The sequence below is a fragment of the Hyperolius riggenbachi genome, chromosome 2, assembly GCF_040937935.1.
Source record: "Hyperolius riggenbachi isolate aHypRig1 chromosome 2, aHypRig1.pri, whole genome shotgun sequence".
NCBI classification, from domain to species: Eukaryota; Metazoa; Chordata; class Amphibia; order Anura; family Hyperoliidae; genus Hyperolius; species Hyperolius riggenbachi.
Genome location: NC_090647.1, coordinates 486620686 through 486635685, shown reverse-complemented (window position 1 = coordinate 486635685; position 15000 = coordinate 486620686). Strand labels below are relative to the sequence as shown.

At 46.2% G+C, this 15000-nt stretch overlaps 1 protein-coding gene across 1 annotated transcript in view; it reads left to right on the top strand.

The window, feature by feature from the left end:
- LOC137545244 (uncharacterized) overlaps nt 1–15000 on the top strand; it is a 69170-nt gene that overhangs the window by 39230 nt on the left and 14940 nt on the right. Inside the window, exons 10-13 of the mRNA XM_068266364.1 lie at nt 1490–1643; nt 6709–6784; nt 7038–7127; nt 11293–11383. Of these exons, the coding sequence (XP_068122465.1) occupies nt 1490–1643; nt 6709–6784; nt 7038–7127; nt 11293–11383 (411 nt within the window). The remainder of the gene's footprint in view (nt 1–1489; nt 1644–6708; nt 6785–7037; nt 7128–11292; nt 11384–15000) is intronic.

Here is a 15000-nt window from a genome sequence, read left to right as displayed (position 1 = left end):
TTCACAGCAGCTGATGTAATTGATAGAGAAAACTGACAAAATGTGCAGAGTCATCATGCAGAATGTCAGGTTTTTTTTCTGCGTGCGAACAACATATTAAGTGTGAACTAGCTCATTGATTAACATGTGTTCTCAGTTTTTCTGTGCAGAAAACGCGCATGAAAACAGTCAAGTGTGTTCCCGGCCTGAAGGATTTCAAAGAAATGCGATGTTGTACAGTCCCAACGCTCATATTAAGTAAAATTAAGTAGAACGCTGCAGGGTCAAAGATAAAAGAACCATCGGCTCAGTTGTGATCACGTGACACGCGTATATGTTCTTTGCTTGTATATCAAGACATTGCTTGCTTATAGTATAATTTGATAAAAATGTTTGCTTGTCTTGCAAATCTTAAACCTAGTTACTTGCAATCAAAGGTTTTACTGCACTGTAAATCAATCAAAAAGGCCAAAACAGGAAGACTTGCAAAAACTTAAGCCTCATGCAAATGCTAAAAAAAATCTTTGGCCAAGATGATCATTTGGTGCTTAAGATCTCTTTTCCACAGGTGGCTGAACTGCTCGTTTGTTGAGGAGTTCAGCCACCTGGCTACGGGCCACAAGCACCATTTAGCTGCAATTACATGCAGCCGGATGGAAGCGTTAAGTAAAACTGAACATGTTACCTTTGACACATGGCACATTACCAGTTGACAAAAAAAAGGTCTCATGTCGCATCTAAGGATAGCAAGTGCTAAACCCAGATGCGACTCCATGATGGGGCTGCCTGTTCACCGATCATACCAAGCGCTAGCAATGCCGAATGGTGCATGGGAGCAGCTGACAGGCAGTGAATTCACCACCTTCAGCTGCTTGTGGAAAAGAGACCTTAGTGATCTGGCACAAGGTATCATTAAAACACACATGACAAACAAACACATTGGGGCATACACACTAAGGGCTCTTTCAAACAAGGAGCTGTTCCGTCCATTTGACGGAATGCACCTAGGATGCGGTTAGAAAGGAAACGTGAAAGTCTATTTACTGTCATGTTACCTTTCACATTAAACAAAGTGTTGTAGAGTGTCACATTGTAACACATCTGGGAACTTTTAGTCGTCCTGCACAATAGTTTTCCTGTCGGGTGAATTAGAACTAGCATTGCTGATCTGCATCGAACCGCAATTTCCCAACATCATGCCGCAATCTATAACGTGTGCACCCATTAGCTAGGGTGAAAGAGTCCTAAATGATGGTAAAATTACCAAGGGCACACACCATCACTTATGCTGCTGGCGTAGCGTGATTTGCATTACCTAGGTAACACACGCATTTCCATTGTGATGCAGTATTCATCTAGGAAGATCAGTTCCTGCTCAAAACTGAAACATTTATTTTGGATCAGTTTGATCTGTAAAATAATAATACAATTCTCTATTCAGAATATGTCATAAGATTATAAGCGTGCACAAATGTTTGGCAGTGGATGATTTATTTTCTTCTGTTTGCAGCACAGTGAAATAGAAGCAGAGCTGAAGGCAGGAGGGACAGCTTTGTCTGTTCCAGAATTTCAGATGATGATAAACAAACATTTTCACCAGGATCTCTTCAATGCACTAAACAAAGGAGGGAACAGCCAGTTTCCAGTTCACGATCCAACTCAAGGTCTGTTTACATCAGTCTTTACAAGCAGAGTAGACCTACCCGAAATGAATGAGATGTATGCCAGCAATGATAAAGAAAATGTAAAACTGTAAAACTTAACAGTGTTTATGTTGTGTGACATCAGCAAAACTTAAGGTAACCATTTTGTGGCCCGATCGACAATCAGATTCAATAATTGTATCGAATCAGATGAAAATTGGTGCCGCAACAAGCATGGCCGATTGCTGATCCGTCTGATTTAACTGCTTGCCGACAGCGTCACGCCGATGGGCGTGGTCATGGCGGCAGCCCCAGGACCGCCTAACACCGATCAGCATAAAGTCCTGGGGCTTCAGTTTGCAGGAGATCGCGCGCAGTCTCCCAGTGGCAATCGCCGCTCGGAGTCTGTTACACGGCAAAACCGATGTCTTTTTACTTAGTGCAGCGCTGCGATCTGCAGCAGCGCTGTACTGGGGACAGCCGTGTGACACAGCTGTCCCTCTGGGGCACAAGAGAGTGATCGGCTCTTATAGGTTGAAGCTATGATTGGCTGGTGGGGGTTGGGAGGGAGGCAGAGGGAGAAAAAAAAAAAAGTACGTAAATTTATAAAAATAAAAAAAATACAATAAATATTTGTAAAAATCAGACCCCACCAACAGAAAGCTTGGGTGGGGAGAAAAGGGGGGGGAGGGGAGGGGAATCACTAGTCTGCCCTGCAGCTTGGCCTTAAAGCTGCAGTGGCCCATTTTACAAAAAAAATGGCCTGGTCTTTAGGGGTAGTAAAAGGGGAAAAAATTGGTCTAATGTATCACTCGAGCAACCAGGAAAATCAGAATCTACATTATACCAGCAGGCATCCCCTTCAGCACTTGCAGCTCTAGTCAAGTGTATGACTCCCCTGGCTGGGCCCCAAAATCCCATAACCCCCCCTCCCCCCCCTGCCCGTGACAGTCGATCAGTTGCTCTGCCCCCAACTATGGTGGAATGGAGCAGCCCGAGAGAATCGCACACAGCCCAAAGGGGGCTGGAGGAAGTCCAAAGATAAGTATAAATGCTTATGTTTATTACATCACATTCTTTTAAAAAGTATTATTACTGCTTTCTAATTTTATTTCTATTTTTCTTTTACTCATGTATTGGTTTTTGCAGACACAATTCAAAATTAATTTCCTCTGCTGCTAAAATTATCAGTGAAATCGAGTTTCAGTCTTGTTGCGCAGCTATGTGCCATGGCAACAGTAGAGTGTTTGGTGAGGAAAATGAATCTCCATCTTCCTGGACATGACAGGAAGTAAAATTTTAGCACCCCTTGACACTTTCCCTAGGTTTTAAATTTGGTGTGTGTAAAGAAGATAAAAATGCCTTTCTTTCTGTTGCAGACCTTGACGTGATCAGACGTATTGGTTTAGACGAGTGTCTGAACCAAATCAGGTCATCTTGTCACCTGATCCATTCCCCGCAGTGCCTGATTTGGGTGCCGCCATAGACCGTAATGTTAATTTCAGCTATAGCAGTACAGCGGGACTTCTAAAGAAATCACTGTAATTTGAGTTCCAGAAATAGCCGGTCCCTAAATTATGTGTCCCTCTGGGTTCTAGACTTTGGAGGGGAAATAGATTTTAACGTGGGCCCAGAGTCTCAGTGGGAGCATGGTGAGTAATTCGGCTCATCCTGCTCCCAACTGAACATAGATGAAACAATACGTATGTGTTTGAACCAGCAGCCCACATCAGGCCTTCTCAGTTAAATGCTTTTCTGCTGGCAACCAAAAAAAATTGTTAACTTTCAGCAGTGTTCAGCAAATGCATCGTATTTTGACCCCTGCTGGGGGACACGAAGCTCTGCAGGTGGCATCCGGGACAAAATGAGACAGCGGGAAATGATAGAATCAAGTGTGGCATTTGAACAAACAACAGTAACCGATCGTACGGTCGTACCAACAGCTATCCATTCATTTGAATGGACAACGATTAAATGACAAGCCCCGCAGCCATTGTTTACTGCCTGTGTAGCTGTAAGTGGATTAGTGCGGCTGCGTAAGATTAAAGGCTTGTACACACGTCTGACTGCATCCAACGATGGGTCCGTCTGCACCTCCCGCTGGGCAGGTTTTCAGCAGACAGAACAGCGTGTGTACAGTCTGTCGGCGGACTGATAAGGCTGTTTCTGAACGATCCGCGGCGGATCGTTCAGGACAGCCGTATCAGTCCGCCGACAGACTGTACACACGCTGTTCTGTCTGCTGAAAACCCGCCCAGCGGGAGGTGCAGACGGACCCGTCCTTGGATTCAGTCAGACGTGTGTACGAGCCTTTAGAGGCTATAGAAACACTGTAAACCAGCAGATCTGGATGTATGTTTGGCTTTCCAGAGACATAAAGGAATGATATGTTATGTATATTCCCTCAATGATGCATCATGCCGTACTGCTACTACTAATGCATCATGGGAGTTCCATCTTTCTCACACCACACAAAGCTGAATAATTGCAAATGTCTTCTGTTTAAAGAATACTTTTATATATATTTAGTAGGCATTGACCAGAAACTCAAAAAATGATTTTCCAACATCTTGTGGAGTCCATGTCACAAAAAAAATTAGGGCAATGGGAGACAATATCCAGTCTCAGGATATTCCCAAATAAAGTGCTTATTGGTTGATGTAAGAGCAGTAGAGTAATTCGAAATTTCTGTATACTATAATTATATTTCCATAAAGAAACAATTAGTTTCTACTTGTGCTGTGTCCTGCTCAGAAGCAGCAGCACATACTCAGACACAGTGTAGAGTAGCTGTGAGGAAAAAGTACCACATATTGGGGTTCATTCACAAAATCCCATTAAAACTGCCATGTGCAAACAGCACACAGCAGATTTATGGGTATTTCCACCCATAACGCAACTCGCATTACACTGGCAAAATTGTGCGCTCGTGACTGCCACAATGCATGCTGGGAAATGTAGTCCATGGACGCAAGTACACCTTTGTACTTGCAGGACTACATCTCCCGGCATGCATTGCAGCAGTCGCAAGCACGTGACTTCATCAGGAACTTGAAAATGCAGCACAGCCGTGGTCTCTCCCTGGAAGATGGGGGATCCCATACAGATGGGGGTGGGGCAGAAGAGTAGCACCCTGTAAGTAATGACCCTTACCCCAACCCATGCCCCCACAACACCACACTATTTTAAACCTCACTTATGAGGAGGTTAATTAAAAAAAATATATATTCCAGGTGATCAGTAGCCTTTAAAGGACAATTAAAGTGAGAAGTATATGGAGGTGGAGGCTGCCATATTTATTTCCTTTACAACAATGCCAGTTGCCTGGCAGCCCTGCTGATCTATTAGGCTGAAGTGTCTGGATCACACCAGAAACAAGCATGCAGCTAATCTTGTCAGTTCTGACAATAATGTTAGAAACACCTGATCTGCTGCATGCTTGTTCAGGGGTTATGGCTAAAAGCATTAGAGGCAGAGGATCAGCAGGATAGCCAGGCAACTAGTATTGTTTAAAAGGAAATAAATATGGCAGGCTCATATTTCTCTCACTACAGTTGTCCTTTAAAGAGACTCTGTAACAAAATGTTCAGCCTTTTTTCTTCCATCCTATAAGTTCCTATACCAGTTCTAATGTGGTCTGCATTACTACAGCCTTTTCTAGTTGCACTGTCTCTGTAATATATCTAATCTTCTTTTCTTTGTCAAGCTTTGTCGACCCAGGGAGGAATGGGCTGCCTCTGTTGTAATGAATACAAGTTATGCACGCCCCTTGCAGGCTCTGTGTGCCTTGTTTACTCCTCACTCATGCTCTGCAGTTTGTGAGGCTGAGGGGGGGAGGGAGCTGCCTGTCACATGCTGAGAAATTGTGAGAATCCCAGACTGGAGTGCAGATATTTCTCTATGTAATAAAAACTTGTAGTATACTGGAACATAATATATATATATATATATATATATATATATATATATATATATATATATATATATATACAGTATATATATATATATATATATACAGTATATATATATATATACAGTATATATATATATATATATATATATACAGTATATATATATATATATATATATATATATATATATATATATATATATATATATATATATATATATATATATATATATATATATACCAAGGGGTAAGCAGCACAAACCAATTTTTTTATGCAATTCTATGCAAAGCATGCACGCAGCACAGAAGGTCCCCAACCTCCACAAAAAATATATAATTAGAGGGGCTGCAGCACACAACAGGAAAACAGTGACAGGGGCTCTTGGTTACGCTTTAACGCGCTTAAGCTCACCAACTGCGCCAAAGTGTCCCCGATCTGGTGAGTCCTACTCTACCATGCAAAATGCCAGTTTTTATAAGCAGTCTAGTGGGAACTAAACTAAAAACCCAAGAGTCAACTAAATGGGAAAAAAAGGAAATTAAAAACACCTTACCTTTCACTAGCTACCAAATGAACTCTCTGAACATGTGCAATGCACTAATTTATATGCTTAACTGTGCTAGAGGTGGGTGTGGTTATGCAGGCTTACAGGGGAAAATTATAAATAAATACCAAGGGGTAAGCAGCACAAACCAAATTTTTTATGCAATTCTATGCAAAGCATGCACGCAGCACAGAAGGTCCCCAACCTCCACAAGAAATATATAATTACAGAGGGGCTGCAGCACACAACAGGAAAACAGTGACAGGGGCTCTTGGTTACGCTTTAACGCGCTTAAGCTCACCAACTGCGCCAAAGTGTCACTGTTTTCCTGTTGTGTGCTGCAGCCCCTCTGTAATTATATATACACACACACACACACACACTGCCTAAAACTGGCGGTTAAAAGCCAGGATCGTGGTGGGGAGCAGCGGAAACGGCAAAGATGGATCCAGAAGATGCAGGAGATCACAGTGACTCGATTTGTATGTTTTTTATTGTACAAATCAGACAGTACAGATTCTCTTTAAACAGGGTTTTGTGAATCAACCCCATGGATCTGTACTGAGCTGTTATCTTCATTAGTAGTCAGTATTTAAATATTTAATGTCTTCATATGTATTTGTTTTTCCAGCACCTTCACAGTGGAGCTATGTTTCCAAAGTAACAGTACCTTCAAGAACAAGGCCACCAGATAGACGACAAGCAAGGTAAATGCACCCGCGCAGCTAAAGCTCACAAAATCGTATCTGCACAGAGACATTTTTCTAAAATGTGCAACATAATAAAGAAACAAACTCTAAAGACAGTTTGATCAAAACAAAAATGATCTCAGCAATGTTATCAGTAGATACAAAAACAAGCCGAGGAAAGGACATGAAGGTTGAACAATAAGTCAGCCTATTAGTCATATAAATGTCATAGTCGCTGTCTGAATGTCTCCCACTGCTTGTGAAATTGCAGGGAAGAACGAGAAATACTGCGAAGAGAAGCGGCGGAGAGGGAACACAGAGAAGAGCAGATAAGACGTCAACAAGAAGAAGAGCAAAGAAGGTGAAATCATATCTGAATATTTCAAAAACAGTTACTGAAAGAGTAACAACATGGCAGAATGCCAACATGAAGACATAAAGCAGTGTCTTCTTAAAAAAAAAGTCATTTAAAGGTCTATCTACCATTTGATATCCCAAAAGTAAAGGGTTCTCTTTGGTCCTGGACTGGTAGACAAGGTCCAGCACCTCTGGCAGGTAGGGACATGTGGCCTCTCATATAGCACTAAAAGAAAACTTTTGGCTGAGATTTAAAGAAGAACTTTACCAAAGGAGTAGTGGGGGGGAGGGGGGAATAAATCAAGAAGTTACAAAATTGAAGATCATTCTAGGAATGATTGATATTCACCATGTAATTAATTCATGCTGTATGAGCCACTGTGAGCCTGCAGGTCATTTTTACTGCTGGCAGACAAGGGGAAAAAAAAACACAGCACCAACTGCCAAATACAATGTGATAGGTAAACACACACACACACACACACACACACCGAGCGAGGTGAAGAGGTCATCATTGCGGAAAAGCAGCTTGTTGTGCTGTGTGAGGAGGAGCCTGACAGTGAGTGAAGAGGGGGGAGGCAGGAGAGAAGCAGTGTTTCATTTGACTTGCACAGCAGAAGGGAGAAGGTGGCACAAGTATACTGGGGCACCTACCTGTCCAACCTATACTGTGGGCAACTATACTTGGCTACCTATACTTGGCTTCCAATACTGGGGGCACATAAAACTGTCTTCCTATACAGGGGGCACCTATACCTGGCCACCTACCTACCTATATTACCTATATTGAGGGTGGTTTTTTTTTAGGGGGGGGTCGCACCACAGCTATAACGTGCGGTGCAAATTACTGTGTGCTGTGCACAGTTATAACATGTGGTGCAAATTGCTGGATCATTCCAAATTGGGGGGGGGAATTGCGGTAGGAGGGCGCATTCTCACAAGTTTGCCTCAGCCAGCGAAAAGTCTAGAATCGGCCCTGGGAGTTAGAACTCCCTGTATGGTCTCCCTAGACCAGTGTTTCTCAAACCTGTCCTCGTGACTCCCCAATGGTACATGTTTTGCAGGCAACCTCTCCTATGCACAGGTGGGGTAATTAGTGTCTCAGCTAGGTGGATTCCATGTAGCTGAGACACTAAATATGCCCCTCCTGTGCATAGGTGAGGTTGCCTGCAAAACATGCACTATCGGGAAGTCACGAGGACAGGTTTGAGAATCATTGGTCTAGACATTCATTTTTGTATGTTTGGATAGTGCATAGGAAGGAACCGCTTGTCTTGGCATGTGGACTGAGTCCATCCAAGGATTTGCTGAGCAGGTGTCAGCTTGGGTTTAAAAATTAAACATTGCAAAATCTTTAAACAACATTTTAATATCCCTAAGTGGCTCTCTAACAAAATAAATGCATCTCCACATGACTTTGTTATGGTTATCTGATACAGCTTTTACTGATAACAGGCAGCAGGAGACTCACAGAAGCCATAGAGAAGGAGATGAATGGGATTAGCTCTGTGAACATGAAGGAACAAGTTGCCTAGTCATTGATGAGACATTAGGTCTGTCAGGGTTTGTAGGTAGAGTTGGGCCGAACGGTTCGCCTGCGAACGGTTCATTGCGAACTTCAGTGGTTCGCGTTCGCGTCCCGCAGGCGAACCTTTGCGGAAGTTCGGTTCGCCCCATAATGCACATGGAGGGTCAACTTTGACCCTCTACATCACAGTCAGCAGGCCCAGTGTAGCCAATTAGGCTACACTAGCCCCTGGAGCCCCACCCCCCCTTATATAAGGCAGGCAGCGGCGGCCATTACGGTCACTCGTGTGCTGCCTGCGTTAGTGAGAGTAGGGCGAGCTGCTGCAGACTGTCTCTCAGGGAAAGATTAGTTAGGCTTAACTTGTTCCTGTCTGGCTGCATACCTGTGCTGTGAACCCACCACTGCATACCTGTGCTGTGAACCCACCACTGCATACCTGTGCTGTGAACCCACCACTGCATACCTGTGCTGTGAACCCACCACTGCATACCTGTGCTGTGAACCCACCACTGCATACCTGTGCTGTGAACCCACCACTGCATACCTGTGCTGTGAACCCACCACTGCATACCTGTGCTGTGAACCCACCACTGCATACCTGTGCTGTGAACCCACCACTGCATACCTGTTCTGTTCAGTGGACCCGCCACTGTATACCTGTTCATTGAACCCACCACTGCATACCTGTGCTGTGAACCCACCACTGCATACCTGTTCTGTGAACCCACCACTGCATACCTGTTCAGTGAACCCGCCACTGCATACCTGTTCTGTTCAGTGGACAGCTGTTTGCGGTGCGTTACACAGTGAGTTTGGTGTGTCAGTGTGAAGCAGTACCTTAATTACACTACCTGATTGATGTATACACATGCAAGATGTTTGAAAGCACTTTAGGCCTGTCATTTAGCATTCAATGTGATTTCTGCCCTTAAAACGCTGCTTTGCGTCAAATCCAGATTTTTCCCGGGGACTTTTGGCGTGTATCCCACTCCGCCATGCCCCCCTCCAGGTGTTAGACCCCTTGAAACATCTTTTCCATCACTTTTGTGGCCAGCATAATTATTTTTTTTTTTCAAAGTTCGCATCCCCATTGAAGTCTATTGCGGTTCGCGAACTTTAACGCGAACCGAACCTTCCGCGGAAGTTCGCGAACCTAAAATCGGAGGTTCGGCCCAACTCTATTTGTAGGCAGGACAGGTCATGTGCCCATATCTGTCATTATTTGCCTAGTTCTGATAAAGGTATACTCCCACAGTATATGAGGGCTCAGTATTGAAACTTATACAATTTGTGTAATTGTGCAGACATCTCTCTTCCTGTGAAGGGTTGGAGGCCCGGAGGAGGATATTCTCTAGTCATCATCATGTTTGACCAGGTGTTGCCACCTTTCAGCTGTTAAAGGTTCCCTTATGCTGGGCATATACGGTGCAATTGTGCGCCGGAATAGAGCCACTGGCTTGATGCCAGCGCGTCCCCGCTCGTCCGTGCGGGCGAGTGGATCGATTCCCGCCCGTCCCCGCGGGCACTTCCTTATCTCCGCTTTGTTTCTTCCATTGTCCGCCCGCGGGGATCGAGCGCGGTATCGATCCAGCGCGGTGATCGGACACGTCGAATATTATCAATCGAGCCATCAGCGGCTCGATTGATAATAAAAAACGAGCCGTGTATGCCCAGCATTAGATCTGCTATGGTTATGTTTACCTTGATCTTGCCCAATTCACATAAGTAGGTGTGAGCACAGTGTGCTGTGTGTATGTGTACTGTATATTATTATGCTCATTCTTGTGTATTTACTGCAATTTTGTGAATATGCCTAAAAGGCACTTTTAGGGCAACCAATAATATTTTAATGCAAACTCCTTGGGTTAACAAATACCACCATGGCTGATATGACATTGGAGAAGTTAAACAGGTAATCTAAGGTGTGGCGTACTAAAAACTGGCCTCTCTGCCTGCCATGAGCGCAAGTTTACAAGCAGACTCTGACCGTCCCATTCCACTTTTGCCTCTTACTTTATCCCTGCTGTATGTAAAAGCCATACAGGGACCTATATACTCTGCCTATATAGTCATCCTCATGGAGGCAGCTGAGCCAGTCTTTCATGTCCCACCCTGAACAATTTAGAAAGTTGTTGGTCTGGCTCTTAAAGGGAAGGTCCAAGCAAAATAAAAAAATGAGTTTCACTTACCTGGGGATTCTCCCAGCCCCATGCAGCCATCCTGTGCCCTCGTAGTCACTCACTGCTGCTCAAGTCCCACGCTGGCAGCATGCCGACCTCGGAGGTCGGCGGGGCGCATTGCGTACATTTTTACGCATTCCCGCTAGGGCAGGAACATTATCGCATACATTTTTACGCGTTACTGGTTCAATGCGTAAAAATTTACGCATTGAACCACTAACGTGTAGAAATGTATGCGATAATGTTCCTGCCCTAGCTGGAATGCTTAAAAATGTACGCAATGCAGCCCACTGACCTCTGAGGTCGGCATGCTGCCAGTGGGGGACTGGAGCAGCAGTGAGTGACTACAAGGGCACAGGATGGCTGCATGGGGCTGGTAGAAGCCCCAGTTAAGTGAAACTCGTTTTTTTATTTTGCTTGGACATTCCCTTTAAGTTAGTGATGCGATTTTTGAGTTACAGACAGGAAGAAGGAAGGCTACAGAAACTGCTAGAAAATACAAGGAGAAGATATGAAGAAGAGAAAGCTGATCTTAAACATCAACTCACTCAAGTATGATAAATAATGTACTCCCCATATTTACACAGTGCCCCTATATTATGCAGTACATTACCAAGGGCATGATAGAACATTTGTACCTGTCTCCCAAGGAGCTCACAATCTATTGTCCCCAGGGCCGGCCCGCCCATGAGGCGGGGTGAGGCGGGTTCCTCAGGCGGCAGGAAGTGGAGGGGCGGCACCAGATGAAGTGGCTGTGACTGTGTGGGGGGAGCCAGAGCCGCGGTAAGGGCAGCCCGACCTCTCCCTCCCTCTCCCCGGGCCGCCCTTCATGCTCCCCCCTCGGACTTTAGGCAGCAGAGTTAGCGCGCAGGGAAGCGCTGCTGTACACAGCCTGTTACTCACCTCCCTGGATCCGATCGCCGCTCCCGCCCTGCTGGTCTCCTCTCTGCAATGTAGCCGCTGATACATTACACACGCTGCTTCCTGTTTACACAGGAAGCAGCCGCGTGTGTATCAGCCGGCTAGGCAGAGAGGAGACCAGCAGGGCGGGAGCGGCGATCGGATCCAGGGAGGTGAGTAACAGGCTGTGTACAGCAGCGCTTCCCTGCGCGCTAACTCTGCTGCCTAAAGTCCGAGGGGGGAGCATGGAGGGCGGCCCGGGGAGAGGGAGGGAGAGGTCGGGCTGCCCTCCCCGCGGCTCCGGCTCCCCCCTCCGCCATTATGAGGGGGCACCTACCTGGGCAAGCTACCTATCTATCCTAGACTGGGGGGCACCTACCTAATCTAACCTGTTTTGGGGGCAGCTACCTATCTATCCTATACTGGGGGGCACCTACCTAATCTAACCTGTTTTGGGGGCAGCTACCTATCTATCCTATACTGGGGGGCACCTACCTAATCTAACCTGTTTTGGGGGCAGCTACCTATCTATCCTATACTGGGGGGCACCTACCTAATCTAACCTGTTTTGGGGGCAGCTACCTATCTATCCTATACTGGGGGGCACCTACCTAATCTAACCTGTACTAGGGGCAGCTACCTATCTATCCTATACTGGGGGGCACCTACCTAATCTAACCTATACTGGGGGCCAGATACCTATCTATCCTATACTGGGGGGCAGCTACCTATCTAACCTATACTGGGGGGCAGCTACCTATCTAACCTATACTGGGGGGCAGCTACCTATCTAACCTATACTGGGGGGCAGCTACCTATCCTATACTGGGGGGCAGCTACCTATCTAACCTACACTGGGGGGCAGCTACCTATCTAACCTACACTGGGGGGCAGCTACCTATCTAACCTATACTGGGGGCAGCTACCTATCTATCCTATACTGGGGGGCACCTACCTAATCTAACCTGTACTGGGGGCAGCTACCTATCTATCCTATACTGGGGGGCACCTACCTAATCTAACCTGTACTGGGGGGCAGCTACCTATCTAACCTATACTGGGGGGCAGCTACCTATCTAACCTATACTGGGGGCAGCTACCTGTCTATCCTATACTGGGGGGCACCTACCTAATCTAACCTGTACTGGGGGCAGCTACCTATCTATCCTATACTGGGGGGCACTTACCTAATCTAACCTGTACTGGGGGGCAGCTACCTATCTAACCTATACTGGGGGGCAGCTACCTATCTAACCTATGCTGGGGGTCAGCTACCTGTCTAACCTATGCTGGGGGCAGCTACCTATCTAATCTATACTGGGGGCACCTACCTAATCTAACCTGTACTGGGGGCAGCTACCTATCTATCCTATACTGGGGGGCACCTACCTAATCTAACCTGTACTGGGGGGCAGCTACCTATCTAACCTATACTGGGGGGCAGCTACCTATCTAACCTATACTGGGGCAGCTACCTATCTATCCTATACTGGGGGGCACCTACCTAATCTAACCTGTACTGGGGGCAGCTACCTATCTATCCTATACTGGGGGGCACCTACCTAATCTAACCTGTACTGGGGGGCAGCTACCTATCTAACCTATACTGGGGGGCAGCTACCTATCTAACCTATGCTGGGGGGCAGCTACCTGTCTAACCTATGCTGGGGGCAGCTACCTATCTAATCTATACTGGGGGCACCTACCTAATCTAACCTGTACTGGGGGCACCTACCTAATCTAACCTATACTGAAGGGCAGCGACCTAATCTAACCTATACTGGGGGGAAGCTACCTATCTAACCTATACTGGGGGCACTTATCTAACCTGTATTGGGGGCACCTACCTACCTAGCTAGCCTATACAGGTGGCAACTATACTGGCTACCTATACTGGGGGCACCTACCTAACTAACCTATACTGGGGGTACCTACCTATCTAACCTATGCTGGGGGCAACTATACTGGCTACCTATATTGGAGGCACCTACCTAGCTAACCTGTACTGGGGGCACCTACTTATCTAACTTATACCAGGGGGGGGTGCCTGCCTAGCTAACATACTGGGGGCAACTATACTGGCTACCTATACTGGAGGCAACTACCTGGCTAAACTATACTGGGGGCAACTTTACTGGCTCACCCATGCCTGGCCACCTATACTCGCTGGGGACCTATAGCTGGTTACCTATACCGGGGGGGCGCAATTTTTACACCCTCGCCCTGGGTGCATTTTAGCCTAGAAACTGCACTGTTGCCGCCGGCCTCCGAGTCCGATGACTCTGAGCTCTGCGGCCTCTCCTGTCTCCTCCAAGGCTGCATGCTGGTGACGCTGCCTAGTGCCTAAGCCTGCTGATTTGATGGTGGCGGCTGCCGCCCGCTCTGCTGCCCTGGCTGCGGCTGATTGTCACGGTCAGTCACCGAGCAGCGAGCGCCGCCGACGTGACGATGATGATGATAAGGCTGGCTGGCTGCTGCCGGCCGCCGCTCATGTTATGTAGAAATATTGGGGGGGGGGGGGGGGCGCCTTTACGATCTTTGCCTCAGGCAACAGAAAGTCCAGGACCGGCCCTGATTGTCCCTAGTAATAATCAACCCTAGTGATGGGCTAAAAATGTATCCAAACATCAGTGATGTAGCTGTAGAACTATTTACTCCAGTACCATTTTTACACCCTTACCTAATAACCGTGTATCTGGATTTCCCATGTTCAAGCCTCCAAGTACACAACTGAAATGAGTGCTAGGGAGGTGAAGTATACGGAAGCAATCAAGACTTAGAACCAGTTCACATTGGCTTAAAAAAAATGAAAGTTTAGCAGATTGTCATGGACAAGAACGTATGTCAACTGAACCAATGTTAACCAATGGATCCATTCAAACTGATCCATTTGGCCCGTTCCGCCAAACGAACTGCAATTTTGGGTCTGCTGCAATTTTTCCGTGCCGACAGATGAGTCGCATTGACTGCACACTAATGGGATAGTGCACGTTGCACAAATATCACACCCTGGGTTACATATACAACGCGTATGATGCTAGTAAAATGCATGTTATGATATTTGCATTACATATTTTGTACAAGCATCACGTGCATTGGGTACATGAGGTGGGTTGCGCTATTTGCACAACACACACTATGTAACTTGCAAAAGAACTGGTAAAATTATCATGTTCTGTCTCAGAGCCGGATCATCCACAAGGTGATTCTAGGCAGTTCCCTAGGGCCTGGAGAGATTCTAGGGGCCTGGTGGATGCTAGTCCCCACAA